Source organism: Scatophagus argus, chromosome 19, assembly GCF_020382885.2.
Source record: "Scatophagus argus isolate fScaArg1 chromosome 19, fScaArg1.pri, whole genome shotgun sequence".
In the NCBI taxonomy this organism is placed as follows: domain Eukaryota; kingdom Metazoa; phylum Chordata; class Actinopteri; family Scatophagidae; genus Scatophagus; species Scatophagus argus.
In genome coordinates this window covers 6,469,764-6,485,676 of record NC_058511.1, presented here as the reverse complement: position 1 = coordinate 6,485,676, position 15,913 = coordinate 6,469,764, and the positions used below count along the sequence as shown (strand labels likewise).

The window sequence follows — 15,913 nt, the reverse complement described above, 5'->3', positions numbered from 1 at the left end:
TTACCACAAACAAGCTAGCTTGCTAGTCTCCATTGCCTTTCATTAGGCTAATTGCTAATTACTCCTTATCTGTGTAGGTATTCCACCTATGAGCCACGTCCCCCCTGTGCATCTCTCTTTAAAACCATACTTTGCTTTTACAGTGCAAACAACTGTGTGACTGTACAGGCGCAATTAATCACACTTAATGTCTTAAGTGAACATTAAGGCCGGTGGGCTTTCTACATTTTCAAACAACTTAACTGTAGAAACTTCAGCACTGATTTACCAAAAGTTCAATAATGAGGCCTCTCCATCATCTCCATAACTCCTGTGACTTGTTGAAGGGAACTGCTCTCAATTATAGTGAAGGCGGTTGAACATAACGTTTCCTTTATAGCTCTGAAATCATTTCACAGGCTCTGGTAGCCCTGGCATAATTTTAAAAAGCTCAGGTCTGAGGTAGGCCATTAAAAATACTCATAAACATTAATTTTGCTGGTGGGATGTGAGATTGTGTTACTTTCTTGGCAGAAATGTGTATGAAATATGTGGTTTTGCATTGGCCAAAATAGTTCCTAGCCCTTGCTTCCTTTGAAAAGTGTATAATCTAGACTGTGACTGTTTGTCAACTTGGTCTGAAGAAATTGGACGCAACCCAGTCACCATGTGTCTCGCCATGATGGTGATGGCGGTCGTGTCAACAGAAAACCCTGCAAATCTGCGGGAGGTTACCAAGCCAGAGAAATGTGCTGACTGATTAGAGTTGCACATTTTATATATACTAAAGCCAAAAGATAAATAAAACGTCAATGATGAGGGGTGGAAAGTTACTGAGCCATCTCCTGGACAATGACCTGTTTCAATATGGTTTTCAACCATTATTGTTTTAGGTTCTGACTTTTGAGAACGGTCTTACAACAGAAATTTATATTAAAAATATCCTTCTGTTCCTCCCATTAGCTTAATGTTTCACAGTTACTTGTAAAAGCAGTTATGCATGTAAAGCGCATATTTTTCCTTAATCTTTTAACTTCAGTTACCAACAACCAGACTGAAACTGAAATATGCAAGTAGGGCAAGACTGAACCGTCAAAACAGAAACTTAATGTAAATAGATAAAAGCAGCCTGGTTCTAAACCTGATGATTTCCGTCAAGATCGCAGAGTTGTTGAGTGAGTCCAATAGGTTTGATGTGCTCATTGATAGCTGACCTGTTTCAGCCAGTAGGCCAAACAGTCAGAGCAATCAGATCTTTGAGGTTAAAAAAAAAGAAAGCTCAGCTACATCCATTAAAAACAGTGAAAGAAACCATAAGAAAAGCACTGATTAGATCAACAGTTTGTTGCAAGTCCATTTACAGGGTTAACAAGTCTTACACAAACATATGTATTTGTTTGATATTAGTCTGAAAAACCTTACAACAACTGCCACTAGGGACTGCTACCACAACTTGTCAGTTGAAAACAGCACTGGTGGATTAGATAAGTCACTTGCTTCTGATTGGTCAGGGCTAAATAAAACAAAATAACCTCCTGCTCCCAAGAAATTTAAAGTGAAAAGTTTTACTTGAATGTTGCATTTTGTCATCACTAAGTTTTTATTACAAGTGTATACAGACCAACGCTAGGTACAACCAGCAGCGCCAGCAATATCTGTTTACTCTAATAACACCAACGTGTCATGACAAATTTGACAAAGACACGCTAAAATGTTTTCAGCATTTCACTGCTATCCCAAAATACACTTCATAATTTCAATGTCAGGTGCTGTGACCACGTGGAGAGTGGGTCCGAATGATGTGAGGAATCGGATATATGAGCAGTTCTGTGGTAAAAAAAGGGCTCGGCTTCCTGGCACACATTAGGTACACCCTATTGATGCTCAGCCAGCAGCCTGACCTACACCAGGTCAAATTTATGGGTAGATATTTAACTTGTCTCTGCCACTCTGTTGGGCAGAAAGAATAACACTGTGTGTCTTCACTGGTTGTGCTTCGAGCCTGGTGATGTTTCCCCTCAGAGGAACCAGCCTGGCTGCACATCAGAGACCTGCTGAGGGCAAACTGAAAATGTCAAAAACACTCCGTCACTCTCCTCTTCAAAGTTAGCATGTGGGCTATAGCCCCATTTTAGTTTGGTTTTAAAACCTAAGTTTTGAACTGAGTTGCAATGGCGCCATCGTGCTCGTCCCTCTGATCAAACCAGATAAATCACTTCCATATTTGTCCGTAGAATCAACATTTTCATAATTCTTAATACATCAGTGCTGCAAAGTGTTACAGTATTTAAATGAACTTTTCTGTGACCATTTACCTTGATCTTGTTTGTCAGTCTTTGGCAGCCTGTAACAGTGGTGATAATAAAACAGGAAACAGTCACAATGTGTCATTGTCAGAATGAGGAAGTAAAGATGCTGCGGTATCAATATAGTTTTCTGGAGAAATTATGAGTTACCAGTCACCAGTCAAATGACCTTAAAATAAAGATGTTTTATCACCACCGCTAACAGGCAGTTTATTTCAACTAACATTTTAAAGTACTGAGACACATCATTACTTGCCTCTCAGAATGTTACAGATTAAACCTTCACCATCCCACTGCTTTTTAATTTAGAATGAATTTACATATAGTATAAAAATGGGGAAGGACCGTTTTTATTTTCCTGTTACATGAATCTTGGACCATGCTGCCTTCCAGCTGCTCCAGCAGCTCAACCCCAAAAGTAGTTTCACTTCTCTATGCCTCAAGTTTTTCGTTTAAGTTGCAAAATACCTCGTGAGCTCGTTGGTACGATCACTCTCTCCTTAGACACTTGTTACTCTGTCTTCAGGACCTGAGCCGACTGACATGAAGGATCCGGCATACTTATTTGCAAGGAACATCAGTGTTACTGAGCTTGAACTACTGTTTAAGAAGTTTACTGCTGTTTACTACTGAGCTGAACCCCATAATTACGATTACCTGTAATACCTAAAGTGGAAATCCTCAATTATGTAATATACATAAAGTGGAAATCCCTTTATGTTGAGCACTTACCATCACTGCTGTGTTTTTCCACTGCACTTCCCAGAGAAAACAATTGCTGTGTCAAGATCTTTCCTTGAAGTTTGACTTTGATCGAGTGGTGCTTTTTGTTCATCTAGGGTGGACGTGACCGTTCAAACGAACTACCTAGATTAATACTGCATCAACTATTTAACTACCAACACACAAGTCCCACAGCTGTTTTCGACTGAAAAGCTTGTCAGATCATCTAATGGAGTCTAAAATGTCTTCCCACCATACCTTCTAGGGATTTGAACTGGTGGCAGGAGTTCTTTAACTTTCTGAAACCAACAATCACAGCAACTTCATGCAGCAGTGAATACCTTTGAGAGACTCACAAAGTTGTCCCAGACTGAACAGTCATAGCCCCAACCTTAGACAGCCATTGTACTGACAGAGCAAGGGTGCAGAACAAGAATTATCGCAGCAGAAAATAAAGATTGTTGCCATAATGACTTCCCATAGTTTTAAAACCCCTCCTTGTAGTATTATAAACTGCTATGCAATGGATCTACCACTTGAACAGGCCTTCCTGGATTGTATTTAATTCTGTCAAATTACCTGAAACAACACACCATCGCCACCTCCACCAACACAGCCAGGCTGTTTCTAGTCTTATTTCCCTAAAGAAAAAAGAAAGAAAAAAAGAAAACCAGCCATTATGTAGGTCCCTGGTACAACTGGTCGGGTATCTCAAGCCCCAGTTCATGATGTGATAAAAACGCATGCTTACACACTCAAAAGTAACCAAATATCACTGTTACGCTCTCACAAAACATGGCTAAGATTGGTTTTCAACATGCTTTTAAATCAGTCAACATATGAAGTTGACCATACTTGGTCATTTGATGCATGACAGCTGTCTCTCAACAACAGATATTGTGTTGCTCAACGCTCTGCATTTGCACTTTGGCAACAGTTAAGCAGATTGACAGACAGATGATTAACTGGAGTGATTGCACACAGGACCTCTATTATCCTGCCTCTTCTGCCAAGTGCATTGCATTTACGGTGTGTGCGTGTGTGTGTGTGTTTGTGTGTGGCGGTTCAGGTGTCTGTGCTGGAAAGGTGGGCAAGAACAACAGAGAGCTTGGGAACCGCCGTGCTTCTGCAGACTCCATGCAGCACATTTGTCAATGTCACAGAGCTTACTAATTTGTAGTACAGCTGTTTCTCTATATGATGTGTTGAAACACTCGATCAGAAAAACTAGGCTGGACCAGCTCGTGTCTCCGGCTCATAATAATGCCCCATTCACAACATTACCAGCTTGGGCCGGGCCTCCCATGGAAGTGCAGCCTGCATGAAGTAGCAGTAAACTTCAGCTGCTCTAATTTGTAAAGTAGGCGAGAGAAAAAGTCTCGGAGAGTGTGTGTGGTACTGGATACAGTGGCGGCCGCAGCGGTGGGGGTGGTGAGTGGTAGTCCGGCAAGAAACGCCATATGTTCCTGATTGACGATGATTGAATCAAGTGCAGTAGCAGAGAGAAGGCATTTTCCAGTCAGTGAGAAATCTGTGTGCAGAGGCATTTGACGGAGGGACAGGGAGATCTCGCTGGAGTCTAAACAGGCAGGACAAATCGATTAGTGATGACCCATTACTCCAAAGAGTGTGTGGAAAGGCTTCTACATTTTCAACCGCTCTATTGCTCTCCTGGAAAATGCGCTTGACACGGAAATACATAAATCTCACCATGCATGACTTTGTCTCAAGTTTTTATTCTGAAGGAAGAGTCATTTTTATATTGGCGTCATAAAAAATATGACTAAAAAAACAGCTTCTGGGATGCCTTCGAGTAGGAAACAAAACCTGATCCTCTCCCCACTGTCAAGGCTACAGAAAGATATGAAGTTTAGGTGAAAAAAAAGCTCAACCTTGAAGTTCCCCAAAATGCTGGCCTGTGACATGATGGCCTCTAGTGGTACACTGGCGATTGACACAGACAGCTCAATCGTTTCCTTATAGGCGTGTGCTGCCAGGTCCAGCTGGCTTTGACATTAACGCCGGGCTCTGACTGACAGAGGCCCTGGCCTTGGGCTGGGCTCCCGGGGCCTCCACAGTACATTCAGCTCTCCTTTTAGCCTGTTGATTTACTGTCCCCTGTGGCCACTCGTTGATCCATTTCCCCTCTCAGTTTGCTCACAGGGCACCCCGAAAACCGTCCTCCAGCAATATATTTGCTTTATGATTTCCTGAGGAGCCAATGAAGAAAAACAAGCCCCCGCTCACTGCACCTGTTCCAGTTAATGTGCAGCGGGTTGGTCGGCCTCCTCTGGTCTCGGTGGCTGGGGAAAAGCAGAGGGCCACGGTGTCACAAACTCCATGTGGATCTTCCATTTCCCCCAACCGGCCCAATCGGGACGGAGCAGTGTGGGGAACAGAGGGAATAGATGGTGTATTATATGTGTGTCAGTTTAACACGCGCAGGTCAAATGGGGCCCACATCGAGTCTTGCTGCGTGAGCATTATTAACATGTGTGTGGGTGTTTATGTAGCTCAGCGCCCAACATGGAGCTGACATTAATAAGGGAAAGTGATGGGAACTTGCTTACATCATTTTGGACGACATGCAGATGTGACTGAATGGAGGGTTTTAGCCATCTTCCATTTGCACAATGACGTGACCAACGAGGTATTTACATATTGCAAAATAGAAAAGAATAATAAAAATAATAATAAAAAATAAATCACCTGATTTATTTGCCCGCAAGTCAGTTTTATAATAAAAGCCCCTGCCTTATGATCCAAGTTAAAATGACAAGTGTCTTGGCTATGTGTTTAGTAGAGCGATAGCGAAGACAGCAGAGTGAAGGCCTGCTGGGTAATATCCAGAGATTCGGGGGCACTTACAGAGAACAGGCTTTTATTTGACAACCAGTTTCTGTTTTTTCAGCTATACATGTTTCCACAAGTGCCAATGGATGTTTGAGCTATTTCATGACCCCTTTCTGACCTTTGCAATTGTCTAAACTCAAGAAGATCTGCACTGGGTTGTCAGTAATCCAAAGTAAACGTGTGATATTTCTAATACAGTTGGCATAGTTTTCTTCTCATTAAGTTCTTAAGGGGAAGACCAGGCTGAAATCCCCAGACCTGCAAATGTGATCCATTTATTTTACGGTCTGATATTTTCATTGATAGAAACGTCTGTTATATATTTTAAAGTCAGAAAAGAATGAATAATACCGTCAGTAAATTGCAAGAAAATCAAAACTAATAATTCAGGAAAATTCCTTTTTTTGTTGTTGTATAAGGTCAGCTCTTATTTTGGATCAATCCCCAAACCCCACCCACCCAATCCACCCCCCCACCCTCGCTCCTTCCCAGCCATTATTAGCTGACAGCAAGAAAATTTGGTTTGACAATTATGAGGCTCATGTCTGTGTAATTGCATTTTGCCGAGTGGGAGCAGTCCTCACTTCCTCACAGTAAGCCTCTGAACATGGTAGATATCACCAAGAGTCCATCTGAAAGCTGTCAACTGCCTCGCTGGCCCAGTTCTTCCTGTTTCCTTGGAAGTGGCCCAGTGGTAAAGTGGCCCAGTGGCTTTTAGGTCAAGAAGAGAGGTGAACAGAATTATGAGAGGAAGCATGCATGTGGCAGTGTCTGCTTTTCCCAGTCATGTGTGTTTAAGTAGTAACCTGACAGAGTAAATGTATTCCACTGTGCTTTTTTTTTTTTCCATCTTAACTCACGTTGTCTTCCTGATGGCAGATGCATTGGAGCTCACCCTGGCGTGTAGTTGGTGAGTGTGTGTGAGTCCTTGTGCTTTTTCCTTATGTTAACCCCCCCACACAGACTCCTCCCGCCCCCCTTTTTTCTTCTCCCTGGGTTTAAACAGTGTGTTAACCACCAGATCCCATCGCTATCAATCTTAATGGTGGTGGGTCAATGTAAATGCACACATGTGTAGGTTCTTTCTGCAAGCCACAGTTTAAGAATAATTCCCTCCCCTCCGCCCCCCCAAAAAACGAGAGAGGGAAAATATTCTGGCCCCATTAACAAAATAGGTGCTCAGAAAACACCCCAGCCGGCCCAGAGTGATAGCTACTTCCTCAGCTTTTCCACTTCATTGATGGTTATGCGAGTTAAAACAACGGGCTTAATGGAGACTCCGGGCCCTCAGGGGACTAATCACAGCCACGTGACTTCCTCCGGGGCTTCCATGAAAATAACTCCATTACAATGGCGTGTGATATTAATATCAGCTTTGGGAAAGTCAAGCACGGGATCCACAGGGAGGGCTCAGTATGAGCAAACAAAAAGGAATGCACGGCATTCCAGGGAGCAAGGGAGGGAAAGAAAAAAGGGAGAAACAGAGCAAAAGACGGAGAGAATAAAAGCGGTGGGCCACTCGTGATGAGAGATAGCATATTGCACAGTCATGATGTTTGCTTTCTCTTTTTGTGAGCCCCTGTATCATGTTATTTTCCGAGTTAAAATAACTGGCGGAAGCTAATTGGGAGTTCCTGTCTCATGTGTCATTTGTGCAGACAGATCATCACTTCCTTAGAGCCGCTACACTTTGAAACACACACACAAAATCTGTCTCCAAATATGGACGGGGGATTGAGTTAGAAGGCAGTAGACAGCAACAAAACATGCTTACTCAGTACAGAAGTGCTTCTTGTGTACTTTTCTACTTTTATTTCACTACCTTTCAGCGGGACATGCTATATTCTTTTCTAACGGTTCATTTTGTTTTTTTTAAAATGGTTTCCATGCAAAATGAACTCACGAATATGACGCATTGTTGTATTTTCAATAGTTAGAAGTACATGAAATATAACCTGAGCAATGCTGGATTTCTTAGGCTAAGAATGGTGAGTATGAAAATGGAATTTGAAATGATTTTTTTGTTCTCAAGCACGTGAGATAAACAAACATTTTTCATAAGCGTCCGTTAAATTATGACCACAATATACACTGAACGTGACATTTTACAGCTGAAAAATAAACTTGTCAGTGCATTGTGGTGGACAAACTATGTAATGGATACACTGTTTCCATACAACCTCAAAAATATATTTTACTTTTCTGTCCGGACATCTATTGCTACTTACCACCCAACATACATGCTGATACAGATAAAGCTCAGTTAAGTTACTATGGGTTGGTATATGGGCCAGGTTGCAGTGCCAAACAGTTACAGCCTACATTACCTGCACCTTGCGTAGCACTGCAATACTTCCTTTTGTTCTTTGGTCCCAACACAATATTTAAATCCTCACAATTAGTTCTCTGACATTTGGATGCATCATATTTATACGTTTGCTGCAATAAGTAATGCAATTTTTCTAGTGCGTGAGCACAAAATGTCCAGACCTGCACAGATAGAATAAGAACAGCATGCATAATTAGATACCATTGAAAGGTCCAGTAAATATAATTAAAAAGCCCCGGTTCTACTAATTACTAGATTAATAATGTAAAAGTAATTTTTTTTTATATCAGTAATAAATCCAGGTTTGAATAAAATGATTCATGTCAGTTGTCGTACCCCCCAGTTCAACTATCTCATGTAAGAAGTATGAGACAGTAATGAGGACATTTACAGTCAAAGAGGGCAAGTGTTTCAAAGACATGTCATGTAGTTCCTGCAGATGATTTTTTGGCCAGGACCGCCATTTTACCATCTTCTCCTCCTCCCTGTAAACCTGCCATGCTGTCACTCTTCTGTCTGTACAGGCTGTAACTCGTCTCCAGCTGCATTCACAACAATTAAACCTCAACGCTCTCAGCAAGGAGAAGTCACCCACCTCAGAGTTCAATGCCCGCTGAAGACTCCCAGGCCTCCTCTGCTTCCTCCCATTCAAATGGACACGTGCGTTAGCTCCTCCAACCAAGCGGGACTTCTTATAGAGCAGCTGAACTCTTGTATAAGCCGTCACTTGTAAAGAAACACACTGGAGGTTCACTGGATCGTAAGCCAGACACCTTTTTCTCCGGTTCCTCCTGTAGTGGGAGATTTATTGAATGAAATATCACTGCTTTCACTTTTACCCCTGCTTTTATGAATATATATATTGTTTTAACAGCACTTTTAAATTCCTCCTACGCTCCCATTAGGGTCACGGCTAGGCCTTCATCTCTTTGAGGATTCAACATGATAAAAGATTTCAAACATCACCATAAACTATTTGTCCTGGACAGATGCCCGCATTTTCTGTTGAAGTGTGGATATGATATGGGCAGAGAAATGTTGAGGATTATGGAAAGTAAGGAAAAATCTGTCTTTTTGATTTAGAATTTTTGTCTTTCCTTATTTTTTTCCTTCTTTGTTGTTACAGTTTAACTGACCTAAAAGAAACACTAGTGCACTACCTAAATGCAATAGAGCTAAAACCTTTAACTGATTAGTAGAATAGACAAACAACGGGAAACTGATCAGAGGCTTGCTTGTGATGTTTTGAGAATTTGCTGCTTTTCTCTGGTGATTATCAGTTTGTCTTTTTATCTCTTATAAAGCACTTTGAATTTCCTTTTATTTAAGGAATTAATAGGACTCTGGGAAATTGTCATAGGGATTTTTCCGCTATTTTGTGATGTTAAATAGACCAGAACTTTGTTGACGAGGCAACAGTTTTCAGATTAATCAACACTGACAATAACCATCAGTTGCATCCCTAAAACGGAACCATATGAAACCAGTACGAGAGATTTCTAATCAATGACCATCACTTAAACTGAATCCAAGCATGACTTAAACATATATATTTTTTGGTTTCCTTATATTATTGTAATATGCGGTAATTTGCAAATTTTCCACAAACTCAAATTCAGGGATTAAAATTTAATTTTGAACGTGAGGACACCACTGACACCACTGAGGTTCCGGGAAGTTGTTCATTATTACAATTTCAGACAATCAAGATCCGAGCAGCTCAACAGCAGTAAGCAAAAACACACCTTCATCAAATCCCACAGATTCAGTGATTCGTAGATTCAGGTCTGACCCAACAAGAACTACGCACTCTATTCAGTTTTTTAAAATGACTGGTAATTAGTAGGATTACGGTGAGCGGGGAATAAATTTGCGAGAAAATTTAAGAATTTCCAGCAGCGTACTTACACCACAAGTAGTGATATGGCTTTCACATCTTTCAAGTGAAATATTAGATGGTAGTAGCCAAGCCAAAGAAAAGGTCCTCCTCCAGGGTCCAAATAATTATAAGAGTGCCATAACAGATCAAACATTATTTCCTTGACCTTGTCTCCAGCTTGAGGAACAGCTCAGACTTTTTGGCTGAAAACTCAGGCAGCAAAAAAAACTGTGTCTGCAGGAGCTCTCGCTACGCGGACCTGACGTTTACGCAGGATTAGAGATTCATTCACCATTAAGTAAATGACCCTCTGCTGGCTAGGAGCAACACTTCTCTGGCTGTTTGGATTCTGTTTTACAGAATTCACACAGGGATTAGTTTAGAGCATAAATCAGCTGCTTTGCCAAACTCAGAACAGTATGAGCCAAAAGATTACTTGCTTACGTGAGTTAATGTCACCTACCTGAGAAAATAGCTTTTTTTCCACTGACAAGTTCTTTGGATTGTCAGCTGTGTTGATGGACTTGCTTTTCATCTACAGTCAGAACTGCATACCTTGTGAGACAATGTGTTTTTCAGCTGCACAGACGTGGGCTGAGCGCCACATCTGAGAAAACACTGATTGTTGTCTCACGTCCATTTTAATAGAATCTAAGGAAGTTTAAGCGAGTTGATGAAAGCCAGCATCATGACGTTAGGTTTATATTTTCAGGGCATGATGCAACCCTGAACGAGTAACAATGTCACTTTCAAGTGTGAAGAATGAAACAAAAAATCAAACAACTGAATTAAAAAATTGGGAGTCTGGGAGCTCAGCCACAGGTTTCTCTTTTTTTTTCTTTTTCTTTTTTTTTGTTGAGTCATTTGCCTCAGGCTTTCCTGTCAGGTGTAACCTCATCAGCTCCATTGCATGTAATGACTTAATTTCAGGAAATGCAGTCTGTTAAGTGCAAAAAAGCCTAACTGTTGATCTTTCCCTTCTTAGAAAGTTTGCAGTGTGGGAATTGAAAATGAGACCTATAATTCAGCGTGGTTTACTTGGTTTAAACAAGCCTACAGGCAATCACACCTTCTGCCGCTCAACTGAAGGCCGTCAGACCACAGCCGGAAGCATAAAACCTAACCTGGTCAACTGCTTACAGCTGGATAAAGCAGCAGCAGATTATTGGGATATGCAGAGTCTTATGTGTTCTTGTATGTTAGAGGATGTAACACCAAACTAATTTTATCAGCACATGATGGTCTTATACAACCTAACAGCTGGAGGCAGTTTTGAAAAACAGAATCCACTGGTTGACCAGTTGTTTCAGCTCTACATCAGCAATTTTCACACACTTTTGCCTACCTTAAGCAAACATCCGATACTTTCAGTGGCATTATCATTCAAATGATGTTGCTAAAAAACATACAACAATAAACCAGATGTTATGTCAACAAAACCAATTACTACGTCAAATGACACACCTCTGTAAGTGCTTCATTGAAAAGACAGAAAGAACTGGCTGTTTGGGAAGTAGGGAGAATCCATTTAGGACTTCAAAACTCCACAGTACGTTTATGTTTAGAAAAGCGGTCCGCAGTACTGCAATGTGTGTTTGAGTTTATGAATATACTTATGGTTGTGATTTGTAGTAAAAGGTCTTCACACAGAAATTCCTCTATGATCCTTTACCAATAGTGCATGACATTAACATAAACGTGAACCATGAGCCATTACAAAGCTGTGCAGTGTACAGTGTCACAATGTTCTGCTTTGCATATGGCTCCCACAACTCCATCATCACTTCAGCCACCTGTCAGCTGAGCACCATCAGCATCTGAACTTGGCTCACAAATAACTCCCTCATTCACTGGGGATATGACAGATGCATGCTTTAATGTTGATGCTGATACATAGTTGTCCCATGCAAGCTTACGGACGTTCAGTGTTCAATATTAACAGCCAAAACTCTGGAGAGAGGTCAGAAAAGCCCATGGTGTTATGGTGAGTGATTTAGGACGGAGCTAAAGCTCGCTCTTATTTCTTCCTTTTTATTTTTTGAAATGAGAGCTTTTCTTTTGTGCCACCCTTTAGAGTTGGGGTTTAATTGTCAGGAAGGGGACAGATTTATTTCCCCATAAATTACACGGGTTTTCTGCGGTAGGATCAAGAGCATAATGTAATCTACACATGTGCACACATGTGCATTGTGAGGGTAGGTAATCTCGGTGCTCTATTTCTCTTCACTCCATTTGGCACTACTAAGTTGTGATTTTTGTTGATTAAGTCTCCACTGAAGCATTAATTTTACATCATGACAAACACAATACAAAACATTGCTCTTAAAGTGGGCATATTATACTGAATTAGCACTGCTCAGTGTATCTCCAGTCAGTTCTATCTGTGTTTTAAGCTTGCAGTTAGCTGCACTTTTACCATGGCTATTCAACAAGAAGAAGAATCATCATCTTCAGCACACCTATTAAAGATGGAATATTATCCATATTAGCCGCTACCTCAATGTCCAGTAAGCCACTTGCATTACAGCTTTGCAACAGTATTTGTAAGGTGTTAGCAAGCTAACTAATTGCTGCTAATCCAAGTTACACAAAATTGGCAGGCAAATTAATTCCTGCAGTCTGACCATTTCTTATTCACATCTAGCTATATTGTCACCTTCCAGACATCTCTGTCAAATAATTCATACAGCTGCCACACACAGACATACAGCGAAGCTAATGCTAGCTTAGCACCAATGCTGCAGTATAACCAAAAAAGCTTTGCATCAATACTGCAATATAAACACACCAAAAGCACCACAAAAAACACAAAAAACAAATGAGACTTAACATTAATGCATATTCCCCTGATAAAAAAGGTACAGGAATAAGAACTGAAATCCTTAGAAGGAATTTCAAGCAGTTCAGGACCACTGTTTTTTGTGGGAGAAAGCAGTTCTCATGACTGCAGACTTTGGGCTTTGCAACATTGTGGCCATTTTACATGCGCAAAAAAGACACATAGTTCACTAAAGAACATGGAAAAAAAACAAAAAACAAAAGCATAATATGACTATTTCAGCAAAAGGTTAAATTCATATTAAGTGCCCTAACCACAGGAAAAAAGGGCATATATGTTCTAATCTTGGACAAGGAACTGACTTTATTAAGTGACACTTTCCTGTTAGAAAAAATGTGTTTATATCTCAAAGTTTTCAATTCTTGATTCAGAATCTGCTCAAAATTTATTACATTTTGCAGTAATTACAGCAACAACAGGCTTGATTGATGCTCCATATGAAAATGAATTGCAGACGTTTTGCCTTTTTGGAATATTTTTTTCTGCAAATTGGTTGGTTTTCCTCCCTGACCTTACAGAGTCGCCACCCGGTATTGTGAGGAAGCTTCTGTAGGGAGCCATAACTGCCGCCAAAGGCCTTTTAAATCCTCAATTTGATGGCTTGAGGATTCAGCAGGAGGATTCAAAAACGATGAAGAGAAGAAAATTGCACATCCTAAAGAAAACAAAGAGCATTTCCTTTCCTGTGTCAGGATGAAATAGGGAGAAGAAAAAAATAGAAATACATACTAATTCATCATGGGCTTTTACTGCTCCTCGAAGGTCCATAACTCACTTTGACCATGATTCCCTTTTCCCCTCCATACTGTTGGATTCACAATCCCCTACACCATGTTTTAATGACCTTATTATAGGCAATTCTACACTGCCCAGTAAAAGGTTTACACTTTGAACTGTGATCCATAGTATGACTAACATATTTTATAATATTTCATGAATTATATAGTAATGGAATAATGGAGAAAAAAGCTGAAGTCATTGACACAGAGAAAATGAGGAAATCACACACTGCCTGATGAAATGACTCAACTTTTTCCTCAAATCACAAAATGATGACTCTGGTCTTCTAAACTCTGTTCATCTTCTTATATTAACCCAGTGCTTAAAGATTTTATCAAAGTTTTAATAGCAATTCAATGTAACTGACAGACATGAAATATGAGTTGATGCTGTAACCTGTCTCGAGGCAACATTTAAGCACTACTGCCATATGGCAACTCGATTTTGGAAGCGCTGCTTCAGTGGATTCCTGAAAGTTGTCTGTTACTGTCATTGCTCATCCTACAGACAGGAGAGTGTATCTTCCTAACCTCTATTCCTTGAGGACAATATGGAATTGACTGAATAGACAGGCACACCAGCAGATAGGTACACAGATGGATAGATTCATAAATGCATGCATACATTATATTCATACTCTACCTACAGGCTTCAGTATTTATATTCTAAAACCTCGGCAAAGGTTGAATCATAAATCAAAATCTGAAACAATGGTAGCATTTACAACCACTTTTGTAGAGATGAACTTCACTGGCAGTATCCTTTGGAAACTGGACCCATAAATTTTATTACTATTAAATGTTTCTAAAGGGAGTTGACAAATAGTTGAATGGAGTTGATTTTCCCCTCCTGCTCTTGGCAGGGCTGCAGGGAGGAAAATTCCCTGTCTTGAGAAGAAAAAAATGCACTCACATCAGTGCTGCCAGTCCATTCATCTTGATGCTGTTTGAGTGTAATTTAAGCCTTTTTAAAACACTTGCTGAAAATACAATATGCTTAAGGGCAGTTGCAAGCTTTTTATGAGCACAATAAAATTGTCACTGCATATGGATTAGATGAATGTTGATATACTGGTATGACGTTTTTCATGTGCATGGGTGTTTACAGCTGAGTGTTAATATGTCTGCTGCTGAAGGAGTAACTGCAAGCCGAAATGACTCAGATTTAGATTAGACTTACTGGCATGAATCATATTCTTAAATTTAAAACAAACATATGTTTGGGGCTAAGTATTTCTGTATACTTCCCAGTTGCAGATCTTACAAGTAAAATGTGAGGATTAAAACTCATTATTTTATGCAGTGGGCTTAAATGTGTCTGCTAGTTGCTAATTTAGCAGCCATAACCAAGCACAGCTGGTCTGTCAAATGATATGTGGTATTTTAATAATTTGAAGATTTTATTTTTTTCCACCAGCCAGTCTTGACCTTTCCAATATGGCAGGGATGTCAATGTCTTTATGTGTGGTTGCTACCAGCTGCTCAATTAACATGGCATGAGGATGACTTTTTTTGACTGAGACATGAAATATTAGCTTTAGCTTCAGTCTTTTTGCCTTATATGACGTATGTAGTGCATATTTAAGACCCTTTAAGATTGAGTTTTCAACTAACTCACTGAGTTAGTTTATTAGCTAGCTAGTTTGAGCTCATAAAAGCTATTAAGAACAGGAATTTGTCATTTTAGTGTACAAAAAGCAAAACATTCTTACATTTATGTCTTTTCATAGCACAATCCAGCTGTCTTGTCAAACTTTTTTCAGTTGCTATTTTCACCAAATAACAGTAAAGCTGACTATGTTCCTCTCTGCTTGAACATTTGGCAGACCAAGTTGCTGTGGGTGGAAAAAATTATGACAGCTGTGGTTTTTGATGCCAAAAGTGAAATACCATATTTAATTTCAAATATAATTTAAACACGGACTTCCTGTTATAAATCATTCAATCTGTGTCTTTTGTGAAGGGGCAAAAAACAGAGATGTAACGTTTTTTGACCCGCAATCCACGTGTGCACTGCTATAATGACACATTTCTAACCATTCTCTGACTAAAGGGATATAAAATTACACGCAGACATCACTCTTTGAGTTATAAAGTAATCACAACAGAAGTCATCTCATGTCACTTTTCATACTCTCATGCTCTAGAAAATAATCTTTAATTCACAGAGACCCAACTTTCCCAGGCATGTGGCAGGTGAATTCAGGTGGAGCTGTACAGCTGATT

General features: G+C 40.1%; 1 protein-coding gene across 13 annotated transcripts in view; it reads right to left on the bottom strand.

Annotated features, from left to right (window-relative positions):
- Positions 1-15,913, bottom strand: part of LOC124050158 — a 101,253-nt gene that overhangs the window by 60,287 nt on the left and 25,053 nt on the right. For 2 of the 13 annotated variants that reach the window (XR_006841563.1, XR_006841562.1), the window contains exon 2: positions 8,786-8,981. Coding sequence is in view for 5 of the 13 variants with exons in the window: in XM_046372382.1 (XP_046228338.1) it covers positions 1,742-2,033; positions 3,588-3,649; positions 8,786-8,981 (550 nt within the window). In the remaining 8 variants the exon portion in view is untranslated. Of the gene's footprint in view, positions 1-1,560; positions 2,045-2,294; positions 2,324-3,587; positions 3,650-4,065; positions 5,312-8,785; positions 8,982-15,913 lie in introns of those variants that run through there. The other 11 variants (XM_046372383.1, XM_046372384.1, XM_046372385.1 and 8 more) reach the window with 11 other exon arrangements.